Source organism: Lemur catta, chromosome 2 (assembly GCF_020740605.2).
Source record: "Lemur catta isolate mLemCat1 chromosome 2, mLemCat1.pri, whole genome shotgun sequence".
NCBI classification, from domain to species: domain Eukaryota; kingdom Metazoa; phylum Chordata; class Mammalia; order Primates; family Lemuridae; genus Lemur; species Lemur catta.
In genome coordinates, this window is record NC_059129.1 from 73,073,159 (window position 1) to 73,087,793 (window position 14,635).

General features: G+C 34.3%; 1 protein-coding gene across 50 annotated transcripts in view; it reads left to right on the forward strand.

The window, feature by feature from the left end:
- RIMS1 (regulating synaptic membrane exocytosis 1) overlaps positions 1–14,635 on the forward strand; it is a 462,299-nt gene that overhangs the window by 274,390 nt on the left and 173,274 nt on the right. For 34 of the 50 annotated variants that reach the window (XM_045543834.1, XM_045543832.1, XM_045543828.1 and 31 more), the window contains exon 1: positions 2,348–2,706. The exons of 2 other annotated variants lie outside the window; for them this stretch is intronic. In XM_045543834.1, coding sequence (XP_045399790.1) covers positions 2,562–2,706 — 145 coding nt within the window. In that variant the 5' untranslated portion in view covers positions 2,348–2,561. Of the gene's footprint in view, positions 1–2,347; positions 2,707–5,475; positions 5,590–5,904; positions 6,206–14,230; positions 14,319–14,635 lie in introns of those variants that run through there. 14 more of the 50 variants (XM_045543873.1, XM_045543854.1, XM_045543877.1 and 11 more) reach the window with 3 other exon arrangements.

A 14,635-nucleotide genomic window follows, 5' to 3' on the forward strand; every position in this document is an offset into this window, starting at 1 on the left:
CCATGAGCTGGTGTTCTGAGGTCAAGGCATGGCAAAGCTATATTATAGTCTCATGAAGGATCTAAGCCAATAGCATAATATGTATTTTACTCGGTGCAGATTTATTTGCCATAGTCAAAACCCACCAAGAATACAGCCTAGTACTAGATACTAGGTAAAAGTCCCCAAATTAAGGAAGCAGTGACCTAAAGCAGTGTTATTAATAGCTTTGATTGTTACTGTTCTTGTTGAATTCAAATTCTGGCTCTGCTGCTTACTTGATATGTCACTTGTCACATCTAAGTCTTGCTTTCCTCATCTGTAGTATGGAAATAATAATATCATTTAAACTTTCAAGGCACAGACCTTGTCTAGATATTTCCCCTTTACTCGAATGCTTAGTACAGTCACTGTTTAGGAATTTTTAGATGAAAGAAGTTATGACTACATGCATGCAAGGATCAGTGAAACTTGCAATGAATAAAAGCATAAAGTTCAATGTAGGATTCTCCTTTGAAGACCTAAAGGGAAATTAATGGACAATGAAAAGATCAATGTGTATTGGGTTTAGTCAGTGAAAACCTTTCAGGAAGTGCTTGAACCTGAACTTATTTTTATGCTATACCTTTCATAAACATTATATTCTATTACTGGTTGTAAATATTAAAAATCTTGGTATTACTAATAGGATCTTAGATTTGAAAGACAACGTATTAATCTTCTTCTGCCCAGAGTTTATTGTGCTGTTAATTCTTAAGTGCTAATACATTAATACAATCCAAAGAGCTCACATAGCCAATAAAGCTTAGTTCCACCTGGGCAGTCTTCATTCTGTAGCCCCATAAAGAATCATATGCTGGATCTACATCTCATCAAGAGTATATTATCTAGATGTCCTCATTATTTAAAATTGCTTGGTGTATGTATCTATATGGTAGTGTGTTTTTATATGATATGATTGTGAGCAGCAGAGCACATTACATAAGTAAGTCAGCTATAGATGAGTAGAGATGTTTTTCAACTTTTGGAAGTACTTGGGAAGAGTTGGGAAATAATATATACATTTATTGTACCGTACTTCAGTACTATTCTGGTGGTATGTGGAACTTAGAAAGTTAGTATAGTATTGATTATTACTCCAAAGGGTACTTGGAGGTTTGTAATTTGTATATGCAATTACAAGGGCTGTGGAGAAATAAAAAGGAATTTCTAAGGTGTGATTAGTATGTCAACTTTGAAAGTATTAGCATTTGATTGTAATAGGCTTTCATCTATATTTTTGGCTGCCATATTGGTACTAAAATTTAATTTAAAAAGGAAAGTTTGGTGAAGTAGAAGCCTTAGGTTAGTGACTTAGGAATTTAGTTTTCAAGATAAGCCAATCTTGGCATATACTCCATGTCTGTTTCTATAAATGGTTGATTCTCTTGTTAATGCCATCCATCTTTCTTACCTCTCATATTCATTTTGAAGCATATAAATATGCTTTGGGAAATATGAAATGTATGCAATTCAAAGTGATTACATTATTTTTGCTATTTATAAAATTTCTGTATTAAAATCCCAAAAAGTAATGATTATACCTGCAGAAAAATATGCTTAAACTAAAATTACATGTACCTGTTTGTTTTAGTGAAAGACTGAAGTTAAGGTAAAGACAAATATAAATAATTTTATGAATATAATTAATTTTTTTCATAAAATAGGAATATACATCCCATCTATTAGCAGGTACAGCTCTTTATATTCTGGAAATGTTTGCCAATGTTGTACCATGTCTCATGTAGTAGGAAAAACTCTCAGAGGAAAAAAAAAATATATATATATATATACACACACTTATATATTTATGTGTGTGTGTGTATATATATATTTGCCTCTTTTACAGCAATAGGAAGAAAGAAGTTGTAATAGGAGAAAAATACTATGTAAAGAATGTATAATAGATATAAAGACAGCCTAATTCCAAATATTTCTTCAGAAGGAAACAAAGTGTTTTTCTTCCCAAGTCAAGATACAATAATAAGAAATGCTTCCATTTAATTAATTTTAATAGTACTGAACAAAAGCAAAAGAGTTATGTTTTAAGAAATCGTCCTATGGGCTAATGGCCATTTCATTGTCATAAACATCCTTTATTTAGCCCTCTCCACAAATAAGCTCACAGCAGGAGAAAGGACACTAGTTAGAGTAATTTGGGCGATAAGTAAACAGAAGGAATGGCTAGGAGCATAGTGTCATCTGGCAGAGAGCTTATTTCCTGAATCCTGTGGATCTGGTTAAAACCCAACAGAGATGCCAATATGCTTCTCCTCAGTAAATGCTACCAGTCTCCACACCACCAGGCCCACCGAAGCTTGTGTACGGTATTTTATCCAAGCAATCCTTCGGGTAGCTGCACAGTGCCTGCAATGACCTGAGTCAGTCATGCAAAGAGACTTTCTTATGTTTACACCAATGTTTTCTTTCAGTTTCCATTTTCTGCTGCTCCTGTTGTCCAATGCTTTAAGCGGAGTGATGGAGGTGGCACTTCACACTCTTCTTAGATAAGATCTTGAGCAGCAAAGAGTGGTTTAAACAGCATGTCTGAAAATTCCCAGGCTGGATTTCTTTGCAAGGTTGCTGTCATGTGTGCACCTGGGATACCTGTCTCTTCAGAAGGGTGGGAAGAAGTGAGGTCTCTTGCTTCTGAAGAGAGAAAAATCGAGGCCCGACGAGCAGGTACTGGTAAGCGACAGACAATGGTAACCCCGCTTCTTTTTTTTTAGTTATACCCAAATCTATATTTAATATTCCCTCTATATCTATTTTTCCAGTCTAAATATTCCCATTTTCTGTGTGTCAGGTGCATAGAGATTTTATTCCATTTTCTTAATGAAGCAAAGTTTCCAGTTACCAACATTTTCTTTAATCTGGTTCTCTGAAATGAGATTAGAGGGTTTACAACATAGTCTTAAAGATTATAAAATGATTAATTATATTTATGATTTACATTCTTGTGTAATAACCAAGTCAAGAAAGATTTAAAAATCAGAAAGTCAATGTTCTGTGAAAATAAGGAAAAATAGTAGCAAGTTGCTTAATTTTGTTTGGGTTTTGTTTTGTAGTCAATGTATTCCATGCTTTAGTAGCTCATGCTAATACAAAGAATGAGAGATATATGACAAATTGCAGTCATCATTAGTAGAAAATTGATTTGAAAATAGGAAGTTTGTGCCACTTTCTCAAAATAATGGATCCTGGGTTTTTGTGAAAGAACTGAAACCTTTCCAGCACAGGCCTTGACCTAGACCACAATACCACAAGGTCAAATGGTCTCTGTGAAGCAAGCTCAAAATTGCAATTGATGATATTAGGTTTTATGTGTTCTCTCCCAAGGGAAATTAGTGTGTTGATCTTTGATATGGCTGTGGAATCACAACTGAGTGTGAGGCTGTGAAATATATAGTCCAGATGAAGGATGCATGTGGCTCAAGATGGACAGAGTTGTAAAATGTTTTAAATAAGTAAATATTGTTAACATAAATTTTGGAATTGATAAAATGAAAATAGGATTTTTTTTCCCTGCTTGTACATGGGTAGTGGCTCCAGTGAATGACATTTGTTACTATACATGAAATGTTGCAGTATGTGGTACCCAGAAATGGGTGAGAGGATGTTTTAGAATAAGAACATTAGCCTCTTCTAATATTGATTCTCTGCTTTGATTCTGTAATTTTGAAAGTTATGAATATCATTTTACCTAATAAACCCTGCTTGATTTATTAAATACTTTCTGTTAGAAATACAATTTGTTACCATTTGATAAATTTCCTTATATCAAGGCACTTTAGGGAACTCATTAATATAATTCATGAGTTGGAATGAGGGATAAATATTAGATTAATAGCATTTGAAATGATTTTATAATTTGAAATAAGCCCATACCAGGTGATAAACAAGAAAAAAAAATAGGAAAAGAGAAATATAAGGAAGATCTGAAAACTCAGACACACTAATAGCCACATGCATACAAATGTTTTCTTTCAGTTGACTTGAGCCCACATAGGCCTATATGATCTATGGATTCTTAAATTCTAGTCAAAGAAAATTATATGGTAGCAGTTTCAACTAGGGGAAATTAGTAAGTTTGTGTTGAAAATTTTGACTCCTCTTCTATTGGTTCTCTTTGGTATACTTGCTGGGCCGGCAGGTCTCTCTCTAGACCGTGCCATTTGTGTGTCTTCTTTGTGACCGTGCCATAAAGGAAGACACTTAAGTGCAGCAAACCTAAGACTTCAGCCCTGTTTGCTGCACTGGAAAATTCTCACTGGCTCCAAATGTGGGAAATAGAAACATGATTGTAGTCCCCTTCTGTACAACCGTAGTTTTCTATACCAACACTCATACTTAAAAAAAACTGGCATAACTTTGAAATAACCCACCAAAATAATTGCAGTAACTCCCAGCTACCATGGTGTGGTAAAAAGCTCACACATGGGCTTTCAAATCAGAAAAAAGTTCAAATTCCAATTCTGTTACTTATAAACCATGTGACCTTGGGCAAGATAATTAGCTTCTGTGAGCCTCATCTATAATATGGAGTAAGTAATATTGATTTTGCCATATGCCTGTGAGAAATAAATGAATTAAATTAATAAACTTAGTACAATATTGGGCACATAACAAGCATTCAATTAATGTTTATTTACCTTTGCTCTTTTCCCAGCAGCAATTTGCCAGTTTAAAGCATACTTGGAAGTTTGGGGAAAGAAAAAAAATACATGTTCTAAATGGAGACTAAAAATATGTTCTTTTAAGAGTGAAAAAAATTTTCAAATTACTCAATTTGTTTGAGGCTGATATTTTGCGGTTGCTTTGGTGATGAGATGATCTGTCGTGCCGTATTATTTTTTCTTATGAGATAATTATTTTTGACAAGTACATATAATTTAAGTAAACACAGTGCATTTGTTTTAAATAAATGAAAGATGTTCTTAATTCTCTCTCTATTATCATTTGACCATTTCATTTTCTAAAACAAACTAGAAGCAGTCCGCCTCTACTTTTAAGTAAATAGCCCCTAGTGGATTGGAAAAGTGTATCATTGTTCTTTTCTGGAAGCTGAGTGATATACCACAATAAAAATGTAAAAATTTCAGATAAAGTAATTTTGTTGTTTCTGTTACTGCTCTTTTGCGATATGAAATACGAGGTGGCTAAGGCGTAGGTGACCTGATGAGAGCATAATTCTGTGTCTTAGTGAGAAAAACCTACTATACTATGAATATGCATCTACAGCCATCAAAGACACACATCTTTAAAAGTATAAGAAATATGAGCCACCTCCCCTCATCCCCAATTCTCCGGCTAAACCTATTTGAGGTTGTCCTTTTGCCCTCTGGAGAGGAGCCACCATTAGCACTAGGCTGGCCATACCGGAACAGCTTGAAGAAGCACTTTTGTTTGTGTTCCCAACAATCACTCGTTTATTCCTGGTTTGTGCTTCCTGGTGCCAGTTGTCATTGGGCTGAGATTCCTCAGTTAGGCAAACTGCGGAGAAAATGATCTGTTACACAGGCCTTGGCAGGACCATTGCCAGTGAATGATAATGGGACTAAATCATCTCAGGTGAGTTTTCTGTGGTCCCCAAGTTAGCAGGCATCTGTTCAACTTTGTCACCTTAGCCCATGGATATCGCAGTGAAGTGTCACTGGGGGACTAACAGGAGGAGCTCCTGAGCATTTGCCTGAGTCTTTTCTCCTGTTGTTAGCTTTAAGGGACCACAGCATTTTGTCTCTGACTGCAGGAGGGTAGCAGTTTCTGTGCCTTGTTTCAGGAAATGGTTAATTATGGAGCTAGCAGAGCTTTGCTGTTTGCTACAGTGGGAACCACTTTAGTATAGCACAGAGCACTATAGATTAATGCTGTAATCAATGGGAATCTGTACACTGCAGAGATATGTTTTGATGACAGCAGCACTTATGGCCTTGTTTAGTGTCACTGTTGTATAATGGACACTGCAGGCTTTTTCGGTTTTGATTTTAGAATGCAAGGATCACAGAGAATTTCATGTAAAATGTTGTATTTTGGTGGATTTTTTTATTGTACTGTGGATTTGCTGCCATTGCTAGCCGGAATTTAGTGATTTGATGCCAGTAGTATTTATTTAACCACTCTGATGCTGCTGTTATGTTTGCTGGGTTTCTGCAGTTTCTACTACTTCATACGTTGCACTCAAGAACAGGTAAACTAAACTATAATATTAATCTTATGGATAAATGTAAAACTAGTAGAATTTATTGTTTGATTATCCAAAGGAGTAAAATATTAAACAGTTTCATTTAGATTCTATTGGTGAAGAACAAGGAATATTTTGCTTTGAACATGGAAATTACATAAATATTTTAGAATGCAGTGATGATTAGTTTTATTATATGAAGTTATTTTCATGTTTTAAATGTATATCTGAAGTGCACATTAAATTCTATACATTTTGCTAATAGTACTTAACTCTCAACTTGATCTATGTATAATGCACAATTAATTCAGAAAGTATATATTTTCCTTTTCTGATGGACCAAAGACAGTTTGTTTACCCTGTTTACTGAATTTCACTAAAATTAGAAGATTAGAGCTTAATCTTCTTAAAAATACAAAGAAATAAGTTTATATAGGTTGATATTTTCAATTGTTTAGACAAAGGCTGCCAAGGCCTCGTTTCTCCTAATTGACAGTCCTGATTATAGAGCACATCTGTGGAAATACCTGTGTTTTTATGTGACATAAAGCCATGGACTATAGGGAAAACCGTTCAGATAAGGGGAACAGAGAGCTCAGACGCAAAGAAGGAAAGGGAAGTGAAGTCTTTTGGGTCAGAGACTTGGGTGTTTGACCTTGGGTGTAAAGAGTAACTAACCCCTTTTGGCTCTTGTTTCCATTCTGCCAGTTTGGAAAAAGACTCTTCTGTTATTCTCAGTGGGAAGGGCATAACATTTTGCAGGTACTTAAGGTCATCTAATGATGATTTCCGTGTAGAGAAAGACATTAAATTTTTAAAGGTATGTAGTTTTCTTAATATGGGGGGAAGGCAGAGAGATAGGGCTTTTAATTTTCCTTTTATTTGCAGTGTTTTAGCAGGCAAGGCTTTTTGGAAGAGAGATTATGACTCTTTTTAATTAAATGGGTAAATCTCTTGGCTCCATTGTAACTATTTTGCCAAATAGGTGTTGAGCACATCTGAGCTGTCCTGAGGGCACCTGCTCTTAGACTGTGCTCCTTGTGAGAGAAAAGAAGCATCACACATTGTGCTGTGTGCAGCCTGATGAGGCCCTGGATGCAGAGAGGCGCTGGGGCTCTCTGAAAGCCTGCCAGGGACAGGAGCTCTCCTCCCTGCTCCCTCCCAGGTTCAGCGGGTACTGCCAAGGGCAGCTGAGGAAAGCTCCTATCTTCTCATCTCAGCAAATGTCTTTCAAGAGGTTCCCTTCCTGCTAAGGGCAAGCTCAAAACCCAAAGGGTCTGAGGCAACTGGAAAAGAAGCAGCCACCTCCCACTTGCAAGAGTATGAATCAGATTGCTGCCTGTCAAATGCTAGTTAACATTTATGAGTCAAGACTAGTTATTTAATAACTATGTTCTTTAGTGAGAATAGAAGGATTTTATTGTAAATTGAACCATGTGCTTACAGAGTGGCAAATAACTGCCAGTTGATAAAGATCATGAATCTTGTGTTCATGTTCATACTTACTGGCTCTTCTTAACAATAGACACCCACCATTATGAGGGGAAGTCTGAGGTGATGATGGTTCTTGCTCCCACACATATGCACTTGAGAGATGAAAGAAAAACAATGTGATTGATTTCTCCATCTAGTTCTGAGGAACCAGTCTGAATTATAGTTACTACACATGTATTTATGAGGGCAATAACTTTGTTAGTAAAGTGAATCTCCATTGCAGAAAAGGTTATCTTCTCAGGTCTCTTCCAACTTCATGATTTTTTATGGTGTTGTTATTTATTAGTGCTAGTTAGAAAGATCTTCAAGGAGAAGGAGATATTTTAATTTTGAAGTATTACCTGTGAATGTTCTTGGCAAGAGTTCTGTTAGAAAAATGATGGAAGTTATTTGGAAAACAAAAACAACATTAATCTCAGTGAATGGCAAGCGGTATTCTCCTGTATTCTTTTCCAGATAATCCATAAACGCATTTAATAAATACAATAAATGCTTACTGTTCTCAGTTTTCTAAGGCCAGGTAGATTGGGAAGAAGCATGTTAATTTATAAAAGAAATCAATGAAAGAATTAATAATTATTTTATGATATGACAATATTGATAGTCAAGAAGACATTTAAATACTTACTGTCATGTCTATAAGGCTAGTGAAATGTTTTTAGATTTTGTACAGCCTGCTTCAAGTAGGTCATCTTTTGTCTTTGTGAAGGGAATTGTCATAATCATATAATGAATTGGTCAATTATGTATAGAAATGTAAACAAAAATTTTGAATGCCTAGTTAATGTAAATTAGTTGTGTCAGAGAAGGTTATATATGATTTGTATGAGTTTTAAAGACATGAAAAATCAATTCATGTCGTGATGCACTCTAAACATTGAACAAAGTTCAAAGTTGACTTAAAATGGGGCCATATTGATTGTGATAGCTGGTGGGTTTTAATGAACATGTTTTCAATAGTATAACATCTGTCATATATTTTAAATAGCTTTAAATTTTTTTATAACAAGAGTCTGTTAGCCTTACAATTATTTTTCTTCTAAAGAATGGTTAGCCCTTGAAGCTTGTTCTTAACTTCTGAGTAGGTTCAAATTGGAACATTTTTTTTTTTTAAGACAGAGTCTCACCCTGTTGCCCTGGCTAGAGTTCCATGGCATCAGCCTGGCTCACAGCAACCTCAAACTCCTGGGCTCAAGGTGATCCTCCTGCCTCAGCCTCCTCAGTAGCTGGGACTACAGGTGCATGCCACAACACCCAGCTAATTTTTCTATTTTTTGTAGAGACAGGATCTCACTCTTGCTTAGGCTGGTCTTGAACTCCTGAGCTCAGGTGATCCTCCTGCCTCTGACTCCCCAGAGAGCTAGGATTACAGGCGTGAGCCACCATGCCTAGCCTCAGAACAATTTTTTATCCCCTTCAAAGTTTTACTTTTATTTCAGTATTATGTTTTCTAATAACTTATTTATATTTCCAATAACTTATTTATATTATGTAAAGTTTATTGTATTGTCTATATTTTCATTTTTAGCATATCTTTGAAATTATCTTAGGCACTTATCAGGAAAGAGATTTTAGCACATCTGTATATACTATTTCTCTTGCCTATTCTATATTAAAAACTTTTTAAAAATGATTCATTAGAGTCTTGATACCTCACTAAAGTGCTTTCTGAGTTGAATTCTGTTGCTCTCTGAGTGTATGCTCAAAGTTCATCTTCTCTGAATGTGGTTTCTTGATTTTCTAAGTGCCTGGCTTAAGTAGGGATTGTAATGAAAGCATACTGCTTAGGCTGAGGACCTGCAAGACAGCATAATTCTGAGAGCTAAAGGTAAAGCACCAAGTCAATATAGCAATGTCCTAGTCTGAGTCACTCATTCATCTAGATCCTTTAACCATTTGTTCTTAATTTGGTGAGAGATCACAGGCCCTTCAGAGAAATAAAGAAAACAATGGACTCTTCGCAGAAAAATACTTAGGCTTATATTAATAAAAGTTTACCCACAATGTTAAAAAGTGTGTGGACACCTTAACTGTAATTATGGACCATGTAAAAGGTCTCACATAACTCAGGTTATAGTCCTTGCCTTAAAGATCACAACCCAAACTACTTGACATTCAGTGGTACCCAAAATCCTGCCTATGTGAAGGTACACTGTTTCTCATTTACGGTTAGTGAATAAACCCAAGACCAGCTTCAAAATGCTCTGACTTTAAACACCTTAATTAGCATTTTATATTTTCATGGGCTATGTCATTTTATGTCATAGTCAAAAATCCACCCAAAGCTTAAATGTCCAAAAGATAAATAACTGATGATTAGGTACACGGGTACAAGCAAAGGGATTAGGAATGTCTGTAAATTCAAATATGACGTAGAGTACTTTCTACAGGGGACTGCTGCACTTTGTAGGGACAAACATTGTTTCATCTTTACCTGAAAGGGAGGCTAGGGCTTGTTTCTGTTCAGAATAGCTTGACAGAAACTAGTTTTCCTTTGGCAATAGGCTTCTTTGACAAATATTTTGTGATTTTCTGACTTCACAGGCTAATCTTGTTTTAGATCATTTAATTATAGAGATCTCTATGTAAGGTTTGTTACAGTCTGTCTATGAGATTTTACTGTAATCAGAACTATTCAATGAAGACATAAAAGTGATGGAAAAATTAAGCACAGAATGATAGCCCCCAAAATACCTATTTAATCTGAGAGAACTTTTAGAGAATTAGTAAGGAGCATGGTTTGTAATGAGGAGAAGAATATTTATGGAGTTTTTGCATGAAGCTGTCCCTTTTGAGTTACACAGAGTCCTTTAAACCTAATATTTTTGTTCTCCATAGTTTCTCTGCCTGATTTAACAAAGCTAAATTGCAATGGATACAGTTTTCATGCTTGTCAACTAAGTACACATCCGTGTGTTTGATCTAAAATATGATGCAGTGATAATTACATCAAAGATTGTAGTCCCCTAAAGATCTGGTGTGTGTGTGTATGTATGTATGTGTGTATTTGTGAGACAGAGTGTGTATGATTTTTTTGTATTAGAAAAAATATGTGAAAAATAAACTATTTTTAACATTACTGAAATAATATCCAATTTAATCTTTTTATAAAATCTTTTGAATAATAATTTTAATTTTTGCATTTAATGTCACTGTTTTAGGTATCAGTGCTAGTTGTACACAATTTCAATTTTTTCACCAAATATCTCTTAATTTCACAATTTAATTCAGTTACATAATTCTCTAGAAAAAGTAGTTTTGTTCACTTGCTTTGCTCTAACTTAAGAAGCATTAATTTTGGGTAAGAATCTTGAGAAGACAGTTCAGCTACTCTGTGTGGAGGACATTATACAAAGAGCACTTGACCCTATATTGTTCATTTTTTTGTATTGCCTTCACAAAATGTCAGGAAATAGAACATGCAAAGGGATAAAATAAGAATTAATATATACAGTGCGTTTAATGTTTATACATTTTATCTTGATGAATTTCAAGCAGTACTTAATAAACAGTTGCTATATGTTTCTGATATTGTTGCACTGATGAATAATTATTTAATTCTGGAATTATAAAAACTTGGCTTCAAATCCCTCATTCTGGATAGCTGAGTTTTCTGATGTGCTAAATATTTTCCAGCTAGCTTGTTGTTTTTATTATTTCTATTACATTATTTTAATTAAAACCTTTCTTATCATTGATGTACCTTTTTTTCTTTTAAATCAAGAAGGCTTTAAAAGGAGGGATTTTATCACTGTTTTCATAAAAGTTTACATTCCGTAATTTTTTTTTTATTGTGGCCTAATGGATATTGTTTTAACATCAGTATGTTACCTTTTAATCCAGTTATGTTCATGTATAACTGCTCAGACAGTGGTGTTCCTACAGTTACGTTGCCCTTTAATACAGTTATGTTTATAGAGCTACACACAGTATTATCACTGTGTTGAGAGCAAGTGGACCCTTAATCATTTTGTTTGTTTTAGTATTTGTTTATTTAAATTTCCCTGTCAACTTTCTTGTGAATACTTATTGCTATCAGTGTGCTTGTCTATGCAAACACTTTCTCTTTTTTACAGAGTATATCTTTAATAATTGTGTGGGCTTGAATACTTGAAAAACTCTTTTATGATTGTGACTGTAAAATTATGAATGAGGGCCTAGTGGATTTTTCTAGGAATAAGCTCTAGGAGCTTATATTTTGTAATATTGGTTTTTGCCAGATGAGAAGCCTTTTTTACTTGCTTCGCATCCTTTGACAAGATTACCAAATGGGTTAAGATAACTTGCTGTTTAATTAATTCTGCTGTTTAAGCTGTGGATAAGCTAGTACCTGTACATCAATTTCATTTTAATTAAGTTGTTTTCCATTGAATTAAAGGTATTTTTAACAGGATGGATGGAAAACTCTATATTTTGAGGAAAATAGTTATAATAAATATATTAAATTATGTCTTGTGCACATTCATTTAATCTGATTTTAATTACCCATTTAAAACCTACCTTAATACCAAAAGTTATTTAAGTTAGCTACCAAAATATAAAAATGTCACCATATGAAATAAATGTAAAATACATAGAAAAGATCAGTTAAGGAAAATAAGGGTAGAAAATTAGACTGCAGATTTAATCATAAACATTCTAAAACATGTGCTTTGAGTAAAGTATCATTGGTGGCAAAATGTACATCCACAATATAAAAATAAACAGTTGTTTAAGTGCACATTAATTATTCCTGAAACTGACTCCAGAGGGAGGTTTCTTCTATGTCATTTGATAGAGAAGATAATCAACAGCAGCATCCATATAATATGAGCAAATCATCACCATGATCTATAAAATAAACAACGTTGTGTAAAAATGGTAAAGGACAATGCAGTAAAAGGAATTGTGGGAGAAGGTCCATCTAAAACTACAGTATAGTCCAGGTGCATGGTTGTTTGATAGTGTGGATTAATTCAGAGGTCTATTTTTTTTTATTTATTTCAGCTTATTATGGGGGTACAAAAGTTCAGGTTATATATATTGCCCAAGCCCTGAGTCAGAGCTTCAAGCATGTCCATTCCCCAGACAGTGTGCATCGCACTCATCATGTAGAGAAAATCTAAGTTGATTTACTGCGTATCCTCCACAAAGGCCTCTGTAGAGATTGTTGCTTTAAGTTAAACATTTCAAAAATATCGAAGGGCAGTATATTCAAGGATGTACTCTGACGTGTGCTTGCAGGCAGTTCAATGCAGCTAGTAGTAATTGTAGAGTCATGAATTTAAACAGCCAGGCAAGCTGGAGATTGGGTTGTCTTGAGTTCCTGAGTAGACCATTCCATTCTTCCTTCCCAAGAGGGCATCTGTGACAAAGCTAAGAAACCAATGTTGAGCAATTTAAGTCTAAGTCAGTGAGGCTTCCTGCTTTTTAAAGGAGCAGTTTTTGTTATGAAAATTTAATTTAAGATGAAGATATTTTTAAATAATTATTTTGGAAATGTAGCTTTAGACGCATTTATCCAAATTTTAAATATTTAGAAACTCTGGAAGATAATTCCTTTTTTGAGTCCATAAATTAATCTTTGACCACCTTAGTTTCTTTATAATAAGAAATGTGTATACTATTTCTATGTATCTGTGAATGTTGCTTGTTTACTCCCATTTCCTTTTGTGCTTTATATTATTTAAATTATGTACTTATGTCACATGGAGTCGGAGTACAGTTGAAAGGACATGCGTTTATAAAGCTTGACCACTTTTGCACTGAGTCAGAGATCTAGACCAGTGACTTTACAGTGTTTTTTTTTTTTGCAACTTAGTTTCCTATGGCCATAATTTTCAAGGTTTATGAATACGGATACCTAGCAGTTTTCTCAAGAATAATGCTGAGGCATAAAATAAATATTCTCTAAACTTCTATGCCTAGTAATTTCCCACTTCCAGTCAAGAGAGTTCCAACTTAAAGTTCTTTTATATAAGTTATTTGTATAGCCAAAATAAAATATAACAAAAAAGAAAGACCAAAAAACCCCAATATTTACAGTAACCTATTTTCAGGGAGCTCTGGTTTCAAAACATGGTTGTATTACCAAAAATGTTTGCTAGAGTATAAACTTATTTTCTAATTTTTATAGCTTAATAATATATTTTTTTAAATGATAAGCAGTATCAATATCTCATAAGTACTTCCATTTTGTTCTGTATACCCTTAAAATTTATCTTTATTACAATTTGACATTTGTTCTTATTATTTATATAATTAAAACCATCATAATATATCCATCTCCATATTTTTCATTTACTTGTCTTTGGGATGTAGAAGCAGGTGGAAATTGATTTGACATTCTGAATATTATTGCAGGTTAATGCTTGTTTGATAGTGTTGCCTGGGCCTGGATAAAGACTAACATTTTCCTTTATCAAAGATATTTACATCTAGAATGTGTTCTTGTAATGTCTCTGCTGTGAACTTTCCCAGCACTACAATTTCTTAAACCTGTGGTTAACATCCAGTCCCCAAACAATGAAAACAAATAAACCCCGATTTTTTCCACAGGGTTTCCTGGCTGGTTATTCCGAGGCTTTGCACGTGACAACCTGTTCTCCCACGTGAATGGAATACTCAGTGTCAATGTGGAAGCCTGGTCAGTTGGAAAGTTGCAATAAAATATTTCCTTCCTGTGTACAACACCTCCCAAATTCTTATTAATGAAGAGTCATTGTATTAGGGAAAAAAATCCCCTAAGATTGTCAATTTAGTGATCTGTTATACAGGGTAACATACTAGTCTATATTTAGATTTTGGGAGAGAAATTTCTCAGTTATTAGGCCTCAGGCTATATTTACATAGGAAATTTATTCCTCTCTGAAATATTATATGTGAGAAAGCTATTTGCCCAACTATCAATGACCTTGGAGACTTTTCTTCAGACATATTTTTATTTTCATTTACTACAATTGA